This window comes from Phasianus colchicus, chromosome 32 (genome assembly GCF_987193195.1).
Source record: "Phasianus colchicus chromosome 32, bPhaCol1.hap1.1, whole genome shotgun sequence".
In the NCBI taxonomy this organism is placed as follows: Eukaryota; Metazoa; Chordata; class Aves; order Galliformes; family Phasianidae; genus Phasianus; species Phasianus colchicus.
The window spans coordinates 1,913,916-1,927,892 of record NC_143467.1 but is presented as its reverse complement, the minus strand read 5'-3'; the positions used below and the strand labels follow the sequence as shown (position 1 = coordinate 1,927,892).

Genomic DNA, 13,977 nt, shown 5'->3' with positions numbered 1-13,977 from the left:
AGTCTCTCCAATGGAAACAATGACGGTCACAGCGCCCCCCAGTGGCCACAGTGAGAATTACGCCCCCCAGTGATGACAATAATTAATCACAGCGCCACCCAGTGGCCACAATGGGAACTGCATCCCCCCAATGGTGACGATAATTAATCACAGCGCCCCCCAGTGGCCACAATTAGAACTGCATTCTCTCCAATGGAAACAATGACGGTCACAGCGCCCCCAAGTGGCTGGAATGGGAACTGCATCCCCCATAATGGAAACAATGACGGTCACCGCGCCCCCCAGTGGTGACAATGAGAATTACATCCATCTATGGTGACAATAATTAATCACAGCGCCCCCCAGTGGCCACAATGGGAATCGCATTCATGTCTATGGTGGCAATGGCAGCAGCGCCACCAAGTGGCCACAATAGGAATTACAGCCTCCAGAATGGAAACAATGACGGTCACAGCGCCGCCCAGTGGCCACAATGGGAACTGCATCCCCCCAATAATGTCAATAATAAACACAGCGCCCCCCAGTGGCTGGAGTGGGAATTACATTCACTCCAATGGAAACAACGTCGGTCACAGCGCCCCCCAGTGGCCACAGTGAGAATTACATCCATTTATGGTGACAATAATTAATCACAGCGCTCCCCAGTGGCTGGAATGGGAACTGCAGTCTCTCCAATGGAAACAATGACGGTCACAGCGCCCCCAGTGGTGACAATGAGAATTACATCCATCTATGGTGACAGTAATTAATTACAGCGCCCTCCAGTGGCCAAAACGGGAATTACAGCCCCCAATGGAGACAATAATAATCAGAGCGCCCCCCAGAGGCTGGAGTGGGAATTACATTCACTCCAATGGAAACAATGGCGGTCACAGCGCCGCCCAGTGGCCACAATAGGAATCGCATTCATGTCTATGGTGGCAATGGCAACAGCGACACCCAGTGGCCACAATAGGAATTACAGCCCCCATAATGGAAACAACGTCGGTCACAGCGCCCCCCAGTGGCCACAATGGGAACTGCAGTCTCTCCAATGGAAACAATGACGGCCACAGCGCCCCCCAGTGGCCGCAGTGAAAATTACGCCCCCCAATGGTGACAATAATTAATCACAGCGGCCCCCAGTGGCTGGAATAAGAATTACATCCATCTATGGTGACAGTAATTAATCACATCGCCCCCGAGTGGTTGGAATGGGAATTACACCCCTCATAATGGAAACAGTGACGGTCACAGCGCCCCCCAGTGGCCACAATGGGAACTGCATCCCCCCAATGGTGACAGTATTTAATTACAGCGCCCCACAGTGGCCACAACGGGAATTACAGCCCCCATAATGGAAACAATGACGGTCACAGCGCCCCCCAGTGGCCACAGTGAGAATTACATCCATTTATGGTGACAATAATTAATCACAGCGCCCCACAGTGGCCACAATTGGAACTGCAGTCTCTCCAATGGAAACAATGACGGTCACAGCGCCCCCAAGTGGCCAAAATGGGAATTGCAGCCCCCCAATAATGACAATAATTAATCACAGCGCCCCCCAGTGGCCACAATAGGAACGACACCCCCCCCAATGGTGCCAAAGCCGACTCCCCCCCCCCAGTGACGACGACGATGATGATGATGATGATGATGGCGGCGGCGTTATCCAATGGTGAGGCCGAAGCCGCAGAGGAATTTGTCCTTGCGGTGGTTGATGAAGGCCCCCAAAGCCAAAGTGAGGGGGAGGGGGGGCAGCTTCTTCTCCAACACGGCCCCCACCTGCCAGCTGCTGTCCACTGAGCCTATGGAGGGGGGGGATACGGGGGGGGTCAGATGGGGGGGGTGTGGGGTAAGGGGGTGGGGGGGGGATGGGGGGGTCGTGGGGGGATGGGGGGATGAGGAAATGGGGGGATATGGGGGGTTGGGGGGGTGTAAGGGGGTGGGGGGGGGTCCTGGGGGGTTGTGGGGGGGTGGGGGGATGAGGAAATGGGGGGGGATGGGGGGGGATACGGGGGGTTGGGGGGTGTAGGGCGGTGGGGGGGTCGTGGGGGGGTCGTGGGGGGGACGAGGAAATGGGGGATATGGGGGGTCAAGGGGGGGGTGGGTGAGGGGGTGGGGGGGTGATGGGGGGGTCGTGGGGGGGTGGGGGGATGAGGAAATGGGGGGATATGGGGGGTTGGGGGGGTGTAAGGGGGTGGGGGGGGTCCTGGGGGGTTGTGGGGGGGTCCTGGGGGGGTGGGGGATGAGGAAATGGGGGGGATGGGGGGGGATACGGGGGGTTGGGGGGGTGTAGGGAGGTGGGGGGGGCGTGGGGGGGTCGTGGGGGCTGAGGAAATGGGGGATACGGGGGGTCAATGGGGGTGGGGGGGTTGTGGGGGGATGAGGAAATGGGGGGGGATAGAGGGGGTTGGGGGGGGTGGGTGTAAGGGGGTGGGGGGGTCGTGGGGGGGTCGTGGGATGAGGAAATGGGGGGGGATATGGGGGGGTCAGAGGGGGGGGTGGGGGTAAGGAGGTGGGGGGGTCGTGGGGCAGGAGGTGGATCTATGGGGCAGGGGGGATCTATGGGGCAGATCTATGAGGCAGGAAGGATCTATGGGGCGGATCTACGGGGCAGGGCTGATCTATGGGGCAGGGCGGATGTATGGGGCGGATGTATGGGGCAGGGAGGATCTATGGGGCGGATGTATGGGGCAGGGAGGATCTATGGGGCAGGGAGGATCTTTGGGGCAGGGAGGATCTATGGGGCAGGGCGGATCTATGGGGCAGGGGGGATCTATGGGGCAGGGAGGATCTATGGGGCAGGGAGGATCTATGGGGCAGATCTATGAGGCAAAGCAGATCTATGGGGCAGGAAGGATCTATGGGGCGGATCTACGGGGCAGAGCTGATCTATGGGGCAGGGCGGATGTATGGGGCAAATCGATGGGGCAGGGAGGATCTATGGGGCAGATTGGATCTATGGGGCAGGCGTATGGGGCAGGGTGGATCTATGGGGCAGATCTGTGTGGCAGGGTGGATCTATGGGGCAGATCTATGGCGTAGGACAGATCTATGGGGCAGGGTGGATGTATGGGACAGATGTATGGGGCAGGGCAGATGTATGGGGCAGATCTATGAGGCACGGCAGATCTATGGGGCGGATCTATGGGGCAGGGCTGATCTATGGGGCAGATTTATGGGGCAGGGCAGATCTATGGGGCAGGAAGGATCTATGGCGCGAATCTATGGGGCACGGCGGATCTATGGGGCGGATCTATGGGGCAGGGAGGATCTCTGGGGCAGATCTATGGGGCAGGGCTGATCTGTGGGGCAGATCTATAAGGCAGGGCGGATCTATGGGGCAGATCTATGGGGCAGGGCGGATCTATGGGGCAGGGCGGATCTATGGGGCGGATCTATGGGGCAGAGTGGATCTATAGGGCAGATCTATGAGGCACGGCAGATCTATGGGGCAGGAAGGATCTATGGGGCAGATCTATGGGGCAGGAAGGATCTATGGGGCAGATCTATGGGGCAGGGTGGATCTATGGGGCAGGGCGGATCTATGGGGCGGATCTATGGGGCAGGGCGGATCTATGGGGCAGATCTATGGGGCAGGGCGTATCTATGGGGCAAGGCGGATGTATAGGGCGGATCTATGGGGCAGGGCGGATCTATGGGGCAGATCTATGGGGTAGGGCAGATCTATGGGGCAGATCTATGGGGCAGGGCGGATCTATGGGGCAGGGTGGATCTATAGGGCGTATCTATGGGGCAGGGCGAATCTATGGGGCAGATCTATGGGGTAGGACAGATCTATGGGGCGGATCTATGGGGCAGGGCGGATCTATGGGGCGGATCTATGGGGCAGGGCAGATCTATGGGACAGGGCGGATCTATGGGGAGGATCTATGGGGCAGGGCGGATCTATGGGGCGGATCTATGGGGCAGGAGGATCTATGGGGCACATGTATGGGGCAGGGTGGATGAATGGGGCAGATCTATGGGGCAGGGCGTATATATGGGGCGGATCTATGGGGCAGATCTATGGGGCAGGAAGGATCTATGGGGCGGATCTATGGGGCAGGGCAGATCTATAGGGCGGATCTATGGGGCAGGGCGGATCTATGGGGCAGGGCGGATCTATGGGGCGGATCTATGAGGCATGGCAGATCTATGGGGCAGGAAGGACCTATGGAGGAGATCTATGGGGCAGGGCAGATGTATGGGGCAGGGAGGATCTATGGGGAGGATCTATGGGGCAGGAAGGATCTATGGGGCAGATCTGTGGGGCAGGGTGGATCTATGGGTCGGATCTATGGGGCACGTCAGATCTATGGGGCAGGGCGGATCTATGGGGCAGATCTATGGGGCAGGGCAGATCTATAGGGTAGTTGTATGGGGCAGGGAGGATCTATGGGGCAGGGCGGATCTATGGGGTGGATCTATGCGGCAGGGCGTATCTATGGGGCAGATCTATGGGGCAGATATATGGGGCAGGGCGGATCTATGGGGCAGGGCGGATCTATGGGGCGGATCTATGGGACAGGGCGGATCTATGGGGAGGATCTATGGGGCAGGGCAGATCTATGGGGCAGATCTATGGGGCAGGGCGGATCTATGGGGCAGGGTGGATCTATAGGACATATCTATGGGGCAGGGCGAATCTATGGGGCAGATCTATGGGGTAGGACAGATCTATGGGGCAGATCTATGGGGCAGGGTGGATCTATGGGGCAGGAAGGATCTATGGGGCAGATCTATGGGGCAGAGCGGATCTATAGGACAGGGCGGATCTATGGGGTGGATCTATGGGGCAGGAAGGATATATGGGGCAGGGCGGATCTATGGGGCAGATCTATGGGGCAGGGCGGATCTATGGGGTGGATGTATGGGGCAGGAGGATCTATGGGGCAGATGTATGGGGCAGTGTGGATCTATGGGGCAGATGTATGGGGCAGGGCGTATATATGGGGCGGATGTATGGGGCAGATCTATGGGGCAGGAAGGATCTATGGGGCAGATCTATGGGGTAGGACAGATCTATGGGGCAGATCTATGGGGCAGGGTGGATCTATGGGGCAGATCTATGGGGCAGAGCGGATCTATGGGGCAGGAAGGATCTATGGGGCGGATCTATGGGGCAGGGCGGATCTATAAGGCAGGGTGGATCTATGGGGCGGATCTATGGGGCAAGGCTGATCTATGGGGCAGGAAGGATCTATGGGGCAGAGCGGATCTATAGGGCAGATCTATGAGGAACGGCAGATGTATGGGGCAGGAAGGATCTATGGGGCGGATCTATGGGGCAGGGTGGATCTATGGGGCAGGGCGGATCTATGGGGCGGATCTACGGTGCAGGGCTGATCTATGGGGCAGGAAGGATCTATGGGACAGATCTATGGGGCAGGGCAGGGCAGATCTACGGGGCAGGAAGGATCTATGGGGCAGATCTATGGGGCAGGGAGGATCTATGGGTCAGATCTATGGGGCAGGGCGGATCTATGGGGCAGGGCGGATCTATGGGGCGGATCTATGGGGCAGCTGACCCCGGAAGAGCAGGTTGGCTCGCGGCAGCTCCAGCTGGTAGCCCAAAGCCACCGAGGAATCCCGCAGCCGGGAGCTCACCTCCAGCTCCACCCCCACCTGCAGCTGCACACCCAAAATCCCAGCGTTTCACCCCAAAATCCCATCATATCACCCCAAAATCCGCACAATTCAACCCAAAATCCCAGCGTTTCACCCCAAAATCCGCACAATTCACCCCAAAATCCACGCAATTCAACCCAAAATCCCATTTTCTGCACCCAGGAACCCCAAATCCCATCATTTCACCCCAAAATCCCATTATTTCATCTCCAAAACCCCCTTTTTCACCCCCAAAATCCCATTTTTGGCACTCAAGAACCCAAAATCCCATTATTTCACCCCAAAATCCACGCAATTCAACCCCAAAATCCCATTTTTGTCACCTAAGAACCCCAAATTCCCATCATTTCACCCCAAAATCCACACAATTCACCCCAAAATCCGCACAATTCAACCCAAAATCCACACAATTCACCCCAAAATCCCATCGTTTCACCCCAAAATCCGCACAATTCACCCCAAAATCCCATCATTTCACCCCAAAATCCCATCATTTCACCCCAAAATCCACAGAATTCACCCCAAAATCCAAACAATTCACCCCGAAATCCCATTTCTGCACCCCAAAATTCGCACAATTCACCCCAAAATCCCATTATTTCACCCCAAAATCCCCACAATTCACCCCAAAATCCCATCATTTCACCCCAAAATCCGCACAATTCACCCCAAAATCCCATTATTTCACCCCAAAATCCACACAGTTCACCCCAAAATCCCATCATTTCACCCCAAAATCCACAGAATTCACCCCAAATCCACGCAGTTCACCCCAAAATCCAAACAATTCACCCCAAAATCCCATTTCTGCACCCCAAAATCCGCACAATTCACCCCAAAATCCGCACAATTCAACCCAAAATCCCATCATTTCACCCCAAAATCCACACAATTCACCCCAAAATCCCATTATTTCACCCCAAAATCCACACAATTCACCCCAAAATCCCATTATTTCACCCCAAAATCCCAATTTTTCACCCCAAAATCCACAGAATTCACCCCAAATCCACGCAGTTCAACCCAAAATCCACAAAATTCACCCCAAAATCCGCACAATTCAACCCAAAATCCCATCATTTCACCCCAGAAATCCCCATTAATTCACCCCAAAATCCCCATTTTTCACCCCAAATCCAACTTTTGACACCCAAGAACCCAAAATTCCATTTTTTCACCCCAGAAATCCCCATTTATTCACCCCCAAATCCAATTTCCTGCACTCAAGAACCCCAAAATCCCATCATTTCACCCCAAAATCCCATTATTTCATCCCAAATTCCCCCTCTCACCCCCAAAAATCCCATTTTCTGCACCCAAGAACCCAAAATCCCATCATTTCACCCCAAAATCCGCACAATTCAACCCAAAATCCACGCAATTCACCCCAATATCCACACAATTCACCCCAAAATCCCATCATTTCACACCAAAATCCCATTATTTCACCTCAAAATCCAATCATTTCACCCCAAAATCCCATCATTTCACCCCCAAATCCCATTATTTCACCCCAAAATCCCATCATTTCACCCCAAAATCCCATTATTTTACCCCCAAACCCCTTTTTCTCCACTCAAGAACCCCAAAATCCCATCATTTCACCCCAAAATCCACACAATTCACCCAAAAATCCCATTATTTCACCCCCAAATCCCATTTTCTCCACTCAAGAACCCCAAAATCCAATCATTTCACCCCAAAAATCCCATTATTTCACCCCAAATTCCCCATTTTTCACCCCAAAATCCCATTTTCTCCACCCAAGAACCCCAAAATCCCATTATTTCACCCCAAAATCCCATTACTTCACCCAAAAAATCCCATTTTCTGCACTCAAGAACCCAAAATCCCATCATTTCACCCCAAATTCCCCATTTTTCAACCCCAAAATCCCCATTTTTCACCCCCAAATCCCATTTTCTCCACTCAAGAACCCAAAATCCCATTATTTCCCCCCAAAATCCCATTACTTCAACCAAAAAATCCCATTTTTTCCACTCAAGAACCCCAAAATCCCATCATTTCACCCCAAAATCCCCATTTTTCACCCCCAAATCCCATTTTGGTCACCCAAGAACCCAAAATCCCATTATTTCACCCCCAAATCCCCATTTTTCACTCCCAAATCCCATTTTCTCCACTCAAGAACCCCAAAATCCCATCATTTCACCCCAAAAATCCCCTTATTTCACCCCAAAATCCCCCTTTCTCAACCCTAAAATGCCTTTTTTGACACCCAAGAACCCCAAAATCCCATTATTTCACCCCAAAATCCCATTACTTCACCCCCAAAAATCCCATCTTTGTCACTCAAGAACCCAAAATCCCATTATTTCACCCCAAAATTCTTCTTTCTCACCCCCAAAATCCCATTTCTCCACCCAAGAACCCCAAAATCCCATTATTTCACCCCAAAATCCCCACCATTCACCCCCCAAATCCCATTTTCTCCACCCAAGAACCCCAAAATCCCATCATTTCACCCCAAAAATCCGCACAGTTCACCCCAAAATCCCATCATTTCACCCCAAAATCCACACAATTCACCCCAAAATCCCATTACTTCACCCCAAAAATCCCATTTTCTCCACTCAAGAACCCCAAAATCCCATCATTTCACCCCAAAATCCCCTTATTTCATCCCAAATCCCCCCTTTCTCACCCTCAAACCCCATTTTCTGCACCCTGGACTCCCAAAATCCCATCATTTCCCCCCAAATTCCCCCTTTTCCACCCCAAACTCCTCCATCACCTCCAGCTCCACCCCCACCTGCAGCTGCACACCCAAAATCCCATCATTTCACCCCAAAATCCGCACAATTCACCCCAAAATCCGCACAATTCAGCCCAAAATCCGCACAATTCAACCCAAAATCCCATCATTTCACCCCAAAATCCGCACAATTCACCACAAAATCCGCACAATTCAACCCCAAATCCACGCAATTCACCCCAAAATCCCATCATTTCACCCCAAAACCCCACAATTCACCCCAAAATCCCATTATTTCACCCCAAAATCCGCACAATTCACCCCCAAATCCCATTTCTGCAGCCCAAAATCCCATCATTTCACCCCAAAATCCCATCATTTCACCCCAAAATCCGCACATTCCACCCCAAATCCACGCAGTTCAACCCAAAATTCACACAATTCACCCCAAAATCCACGCAATTCACCCCAAATTCCGCACAATTCACCCCAAAATCCCATCATTTCACCCCAAAATCCCCACAATTCACCCCAAAATCCCATCATTTCAACCCAAAATCCGCACAATTCACCCCAAAATCCCCACAATTCACCCCAAAATCCCATTTCTCCACCCAAGAACTCCAAAATCCCATTATTTCACCCTCAAATCCCATTATTTCACCCCAAAATCCGCACAATTCACCCCAAAATCCCCCTTTTTCACCCCAAAATCCGCACAATTCACCCCAAAATCCACGCAATTCACCCCAAAATCCACGCAATTCAACCCAAAATCCCCCTTTTTCACCCCAAAATCCCATTATTTCACCCCCAAATCCCATTTTCTCCACTCAAGAACCCCAAAATCCCATCATTTCACCCCAAAAATCCCATTATTTCACCCCAAATCCCCCCTTTCTCACCCCCAAAATCCCAGTTCTCCACCCAGGAACCCCAAAATCCCATCATTTCCCCCAAATTCCCCCTTTTTCACCCCAAACTCCTCCACCACCTCCAGCTCCACCCCCACCTGCAGCTGCACACCCCAAATCCCATCATTTCACCCCAAAATCTGCACAATTCACCCCAAAATCCCCATTTTCACCCCAAAATCCCCACTTTCCCTCCAAAATCACCCCTTTCCCCCCCAAATCACCCCATTTTCCCCCAAATTTGCCCCAAATCACCCTGTTTCACCTCCAAAATCCCCATTTTTCACCCCAAAATCTCCACTTTCACCCCAAAATCTTCAGTTTTCACCCCAAAATCCCCACTTTTCCCCCCAAATCCCCACTTTTCACCCCAAAATCCCTTTTCCCCCCAAAATCCCATCTTTCCCCCCAAAATCACCCCATTTCCCCCCCAATTTGCCCCAAATTGCCATTTTTCACCCCAAAATCCCCACTTTTCTCCCCAAAATCGCCCCTTTTTGCCCCCAAAATCCCCAGTTTTCCCCCCAAAATCGCCCCATTTCCCCTCCTCCCCCCCCAAATTTGCCCCAAATCCCCATTTTTCACCCCAAAATCCCCAGTTTTCCCCCCAAAATCCCCACTTTCCCCCCAAAATTACCCCTTTTCCCCCCCAAATTGCCCAAAATTGCCCTTTTTCACCCCAAATCCCCAGTTTTCCCCCCAAAATCCCGTTTTCCCCCCAAAACTGCCCCAAATTGACCTTTTTCCCCCCAAAATCCCCACTTTTCCCCCCAAAATCGCCCCATTTCCCCTCCTCCCCCCCAAATTCGCCCCAAATCCCCATTTTTCACCCCCAAATTGACCTTTTTCCCCCCCAAAATCCCCACTTTCCCCCCCAAAATCACCCCATTTCCCCCCAAATTTGCCCAAAATTGCCCTTTTTCACCCCAAAATCCCCAGATTTGCCCCCAAAATTGCCCCTTTTTCCCCCCAAAATCCCAGTTTTCCCCCTAAAATCCCCATTTCTCCCCATTTCCCCTCCAAATTTGCCCCAAATCCTCACTTTTTCCCCCCAAAATCCCCACTTTCCCCCCAAATCACCCCATTTCCCACCCAATTTGCCCAAAATTGCCCTTTTTCACCCCAAAATCCCCAGTTTTCCCCCCCAAATCCCCACTTTTCCCCCCAAAATCCCCAGTTTTCCCCCTAAAATCCCCATTTCTCCCCATTTCCCCTCCAAATTTGCCCCAAATCCCCCATTTTTCACCCCAAAATCCCCACTTTCCCCCCAAAATAACCCCATTTCCCCCCCAATTTGTCCAAAATTGCCCAGTTTTCCCCCCAAAATCCCCACTTTCCCTCCAAAATCACCCCATTTCCCCCACAAATTGCCCCAAATTCCTCTTTTCACCCCAAAATCCTCAGTTTTCCCCCCAAATGCCCTTTTTCCCCCAAAAATCCCATGTTTCCTCCCCAAATCCCCTCTTTCCCCCCCAAAATCCCCAGTTTTCCCCCCAAAATCGCCCAATTTCCCCTCCTCCCCCCCCCCAAATTTGCCCCAAATCCCCATTTTTCACCCAAATTTGCCCCTTCTCCCCCCCCAATCCCCACTTTTCCCCCCAAAATCCCGTCTTTTCCCCCCAATTTGCCCAAAATTGCCCTTTTTCACCCCAAAATCCCCAGTTTTCCCCCCAAATCCCCACCTTTCCCCCCAAAATCGCCCCATTCCCCCCCCAAATCCCCACTTTTCACCCAAAAATTGCTCCTTTTTCCCCCAAAATCCCGTTTTCCCCCCAAAATCCCCTCTTTTCCCCCCAAAACTGCCCCAGATTGCCCTTTTTCATCCCAAAATCCCCAGTTTTCCCCCCCAAATCCCCATTTCCCCCCAAAATCGCCCCTTTTTCCCCCCAAAATCCCCTCTTTCCCTCCAAAATCGCCCCATTTCCCCTCCTCCCCCCCAAATTTGCCCAAAATCCCCATTTTTCACCCCAAAATCCCCACTTTCCCCCCCAAATCCCCATTTCTCCCCAATCCCCTCCAAATTTGCCCCAAAATCCCCAGATTTCCCCCCAAAATCCGCACTTTCCCCCCAAAATCACCCCATTCCCCCCCCAATTGCCCAAAATTGCCCTTTTTCACCCCAAAATCCCCAGTTTTCCCCCCAAAATCCCCATTTCCCCCCCAATTTGCCCAAAATTGCCCTTTTTCACTCCAAAATCCCCAGTTTTTCCCCCAAAATCGCCCAGTTTTCCCCCAAAATCCCATTTTCCCCCCAAAACTGCCCCAAATTGACCTTTTTCCCCCCGAAATCCCCACTTTTCCCCCCAAAATCACCGCATTTCCCCTCCTCCCCCTCCCCCCCCTCCCCCAAATTTGCCCCAAAATCGCCCTTTTTCACCCCAAAATGGCACCTGCTCATTGGCTCGGTGGTAATAGGTCACGTGAGCCCCCGCCTGGCCGACTGTCACCGTTCCGATCCAATCAGGAGCTGTAAAAACCCCCCCCCCCCAAAACCCCACATCGACCAATCAGATCTCAGCATTTTCCCTTTGTCCCGCCCAGGGTGGAGCTCCCAACCAATAGATTTCAAGGCTTTTCCTTTAGCCCCGCCCAGAGGTTGAGCCTACAGAGCTCTCAACCACTGAGATTTCAGCCCTTTCCGTTAGCCACGCCCGGGGGCGGTGCTTACGGAGCTCCCAACCAATGAGATTTCAAAGCTTTCCTTTAGCACCGCCCAGAGGTGGAGCCTACAGAGCTCTCGACCAATGAGATTTCAAAGCTTTCACTTAGCCCCGCCCTGGGGAGCTGCCTACAGAGCTCCCAACCAATGAGATTTCAAAGCTTTCCCTTAGTCCCGCCCGGGGGCGGGGGGGGGGGGCTACAAAGCTCTCGACCAATGAGATTTCAGACCTTTCCCTTAGCCCCACCCAGGGGCGGTACCTACGGAGCTCTCAACCAATGAGATTTCAGACCTTTCCCTTAGCCCCGCCCAGGGGTGCTGCCTACGGAGCTCCCAACCAATGAGATTTCAAAGCTTTCCCTTAGTCCCGCCCATGGGTGGAGCCTACAGAGCTACAGACCAATGAGATTTCAGACCTTTTCCTTAGCCCCACCCGGGGGCGGTGCTTATGGAGCTCCCAACCAATGAGATTTCAAAGCTTTCCCTTAGTCCCGCCCATGGGTGAAGCCTACAAAGCTCTCAACCAATGAAATTTCAGACCTTTTCCTTAGCCAGGCCAGGGGCGGTGCTTACGGAGCTCCCAACCAATGAGATTTCAAAGTTTTCCTTTAGCCCCGCCCAGAGGTGGAGCCTACAGAGCTCCGAACCAATGAGATTTCAGTCCTTTCCCTTAGCCCCGCCCAAGGGTGCTGCCTACAGAACTCCCAACCAATGAGATTTCACAGCTTTCCCTTAGTCCCACCTATGGGTGGAGCCTACAGAGCTCTCGACCAATGAGATTTCAAAGCTTTCCCTTAGCCCCGCCCAGGGGCAGTGCCTAAAGAGCTTCCAACCAATGAGATTTCAAAGCTTTCCTTTAGTCCCACCCATGGGTGGAGCCTACAAATCTCTCGACCAATGAGATTTCAAAGGTTTCACTTAGCCCCGCCCAAGGGTGCTGCCTACAGAACTCCCAACCAATGAGATTTCAAAGCTTTCCCTTAGTCCCACCCATGGGTGGAGCCTACAAAGCTCTTGACCAATGAGATTTCAGACCTTTCCCTTAGCCCCGCCCAGGGGCGGTACCTACAGAGCTCCCAACCAATGAGATTTCAAAGGTTTCCTTTAGCACCGCCCAGAGGTGGAGCCTACAAAACTCTCAACCAATGAGATTTCAGACCTTTCCCTTAGTCCCGCCCAGAGGTGGTACCTTCGGAGCTCTCAACCAATGAGATTTCAAAGCTTTCCCTTAGTCCCGCCCAGGGGCGGTGCCTACAGAGCTCCCAACCAATGCGATTTCAAAGCTTTCCCTTAGTCCCGCCCATGGGTGGAGCCTACAAAGCTCTCAACCAATGAAATTTCAGACCTTTTCCTTAGCCCCGCCCGGGGGCGGTGCTTACGGAGCTTCCAACCAATGAGATTTCAAAGCTTTCCTTTAGTCCCACCCATGGGTGGAGCCTACAGAACTCCGAACCAATGAGATTTCAGACCTTTCCCTTAGCCCCGCCCAAGGGCAGTGCCTTCAGAGCTCCCAACCAATGAGATTTCAAGGCTTTCCCTTAGCCCCACCCAGACGTGGAGCCTACAGAGCTCCCAACCAATAGGATCCCACTTCTTTCCTTTAGCCCCGCCCAGGATCTGCTTCTATGCACTTCCAACCAATGAGATCCTGCCCCTCCCCCCGAAGCCCCACCCAGAGGGCGGTACCTCCATGACTCGCTACCAATGAGATTCCACTCCGTCCCTGTAGCTCCGCCCATGGGTGGAACCTACAAACCTTCCAGCCAATGAGATCCTCCCTTTTTGTTTAGTCCCACCCAGGGGCGGGGCCATCACACCTCCCGACCAATGAGATCCTACCTCTCCCCCGAAGCTCTGCCTATAGGTGATGAATCCAGACCTCTCAACCAATCAGATGCCACCCTGTTTCTTTAGTCCCGCCTATGAGCAATGCCTCCACACCTCTCAACCAATGAGATCCCACCCCGTTTCTTTAATCCCGCCTAGGGGTGGGGCCTCCGTGCCTCCCAACCAATGAGATTTCTCCGTGTTTGTTAAGTCCCGCCTAGGGGCGGTGCCTCCACACCTCTCAA

The 13,977-nt window shown here is 53.0% G+C and overlaps 1 protein-coding gene across 2 annotated transcripts in view; it reads right to left on the bottom strand.

Annotated features, from left to right (window-relative positions):
* Positions 1 to 1,284: 1,284 nt before the first annotated feature.
* TOMM40 (translocase of outer mitochondrial membrane 40) overlaps positions 1,285 to 13,977 on the bottom strand; it is a 38,526-nt gene continuing 25,833 nt past the window's right edge. The window contains exons 8-10 of one of the 2 annotated variants that reach the window (XM_090128170.1): positions 11,637 to 11,713; positions 5,517 to 5,619; positions 1,285 to 1,790 (exon numbers count right to left, since the gene is read on the bottom strand). In XM_090128170.1, the coding sequence (XP_089984296.1) occupies positions 1,651 to 1,790; positions 5,517 to 5,619; positions 11,637 to 11,713 (320 nt within the window). In that variant the 3' untranslated portion in view covers positions 1,285 to 1,650. Of the gene's footprint in view, positions 1,791 to 5,516; positions 5,620 to 9,218; positions 9,351 to 11,636; positions 11,714 to 13,977 lie in introns of those variants that run through there. The other variant, XM_090128171.1, reaches the window with a different exon arrangement.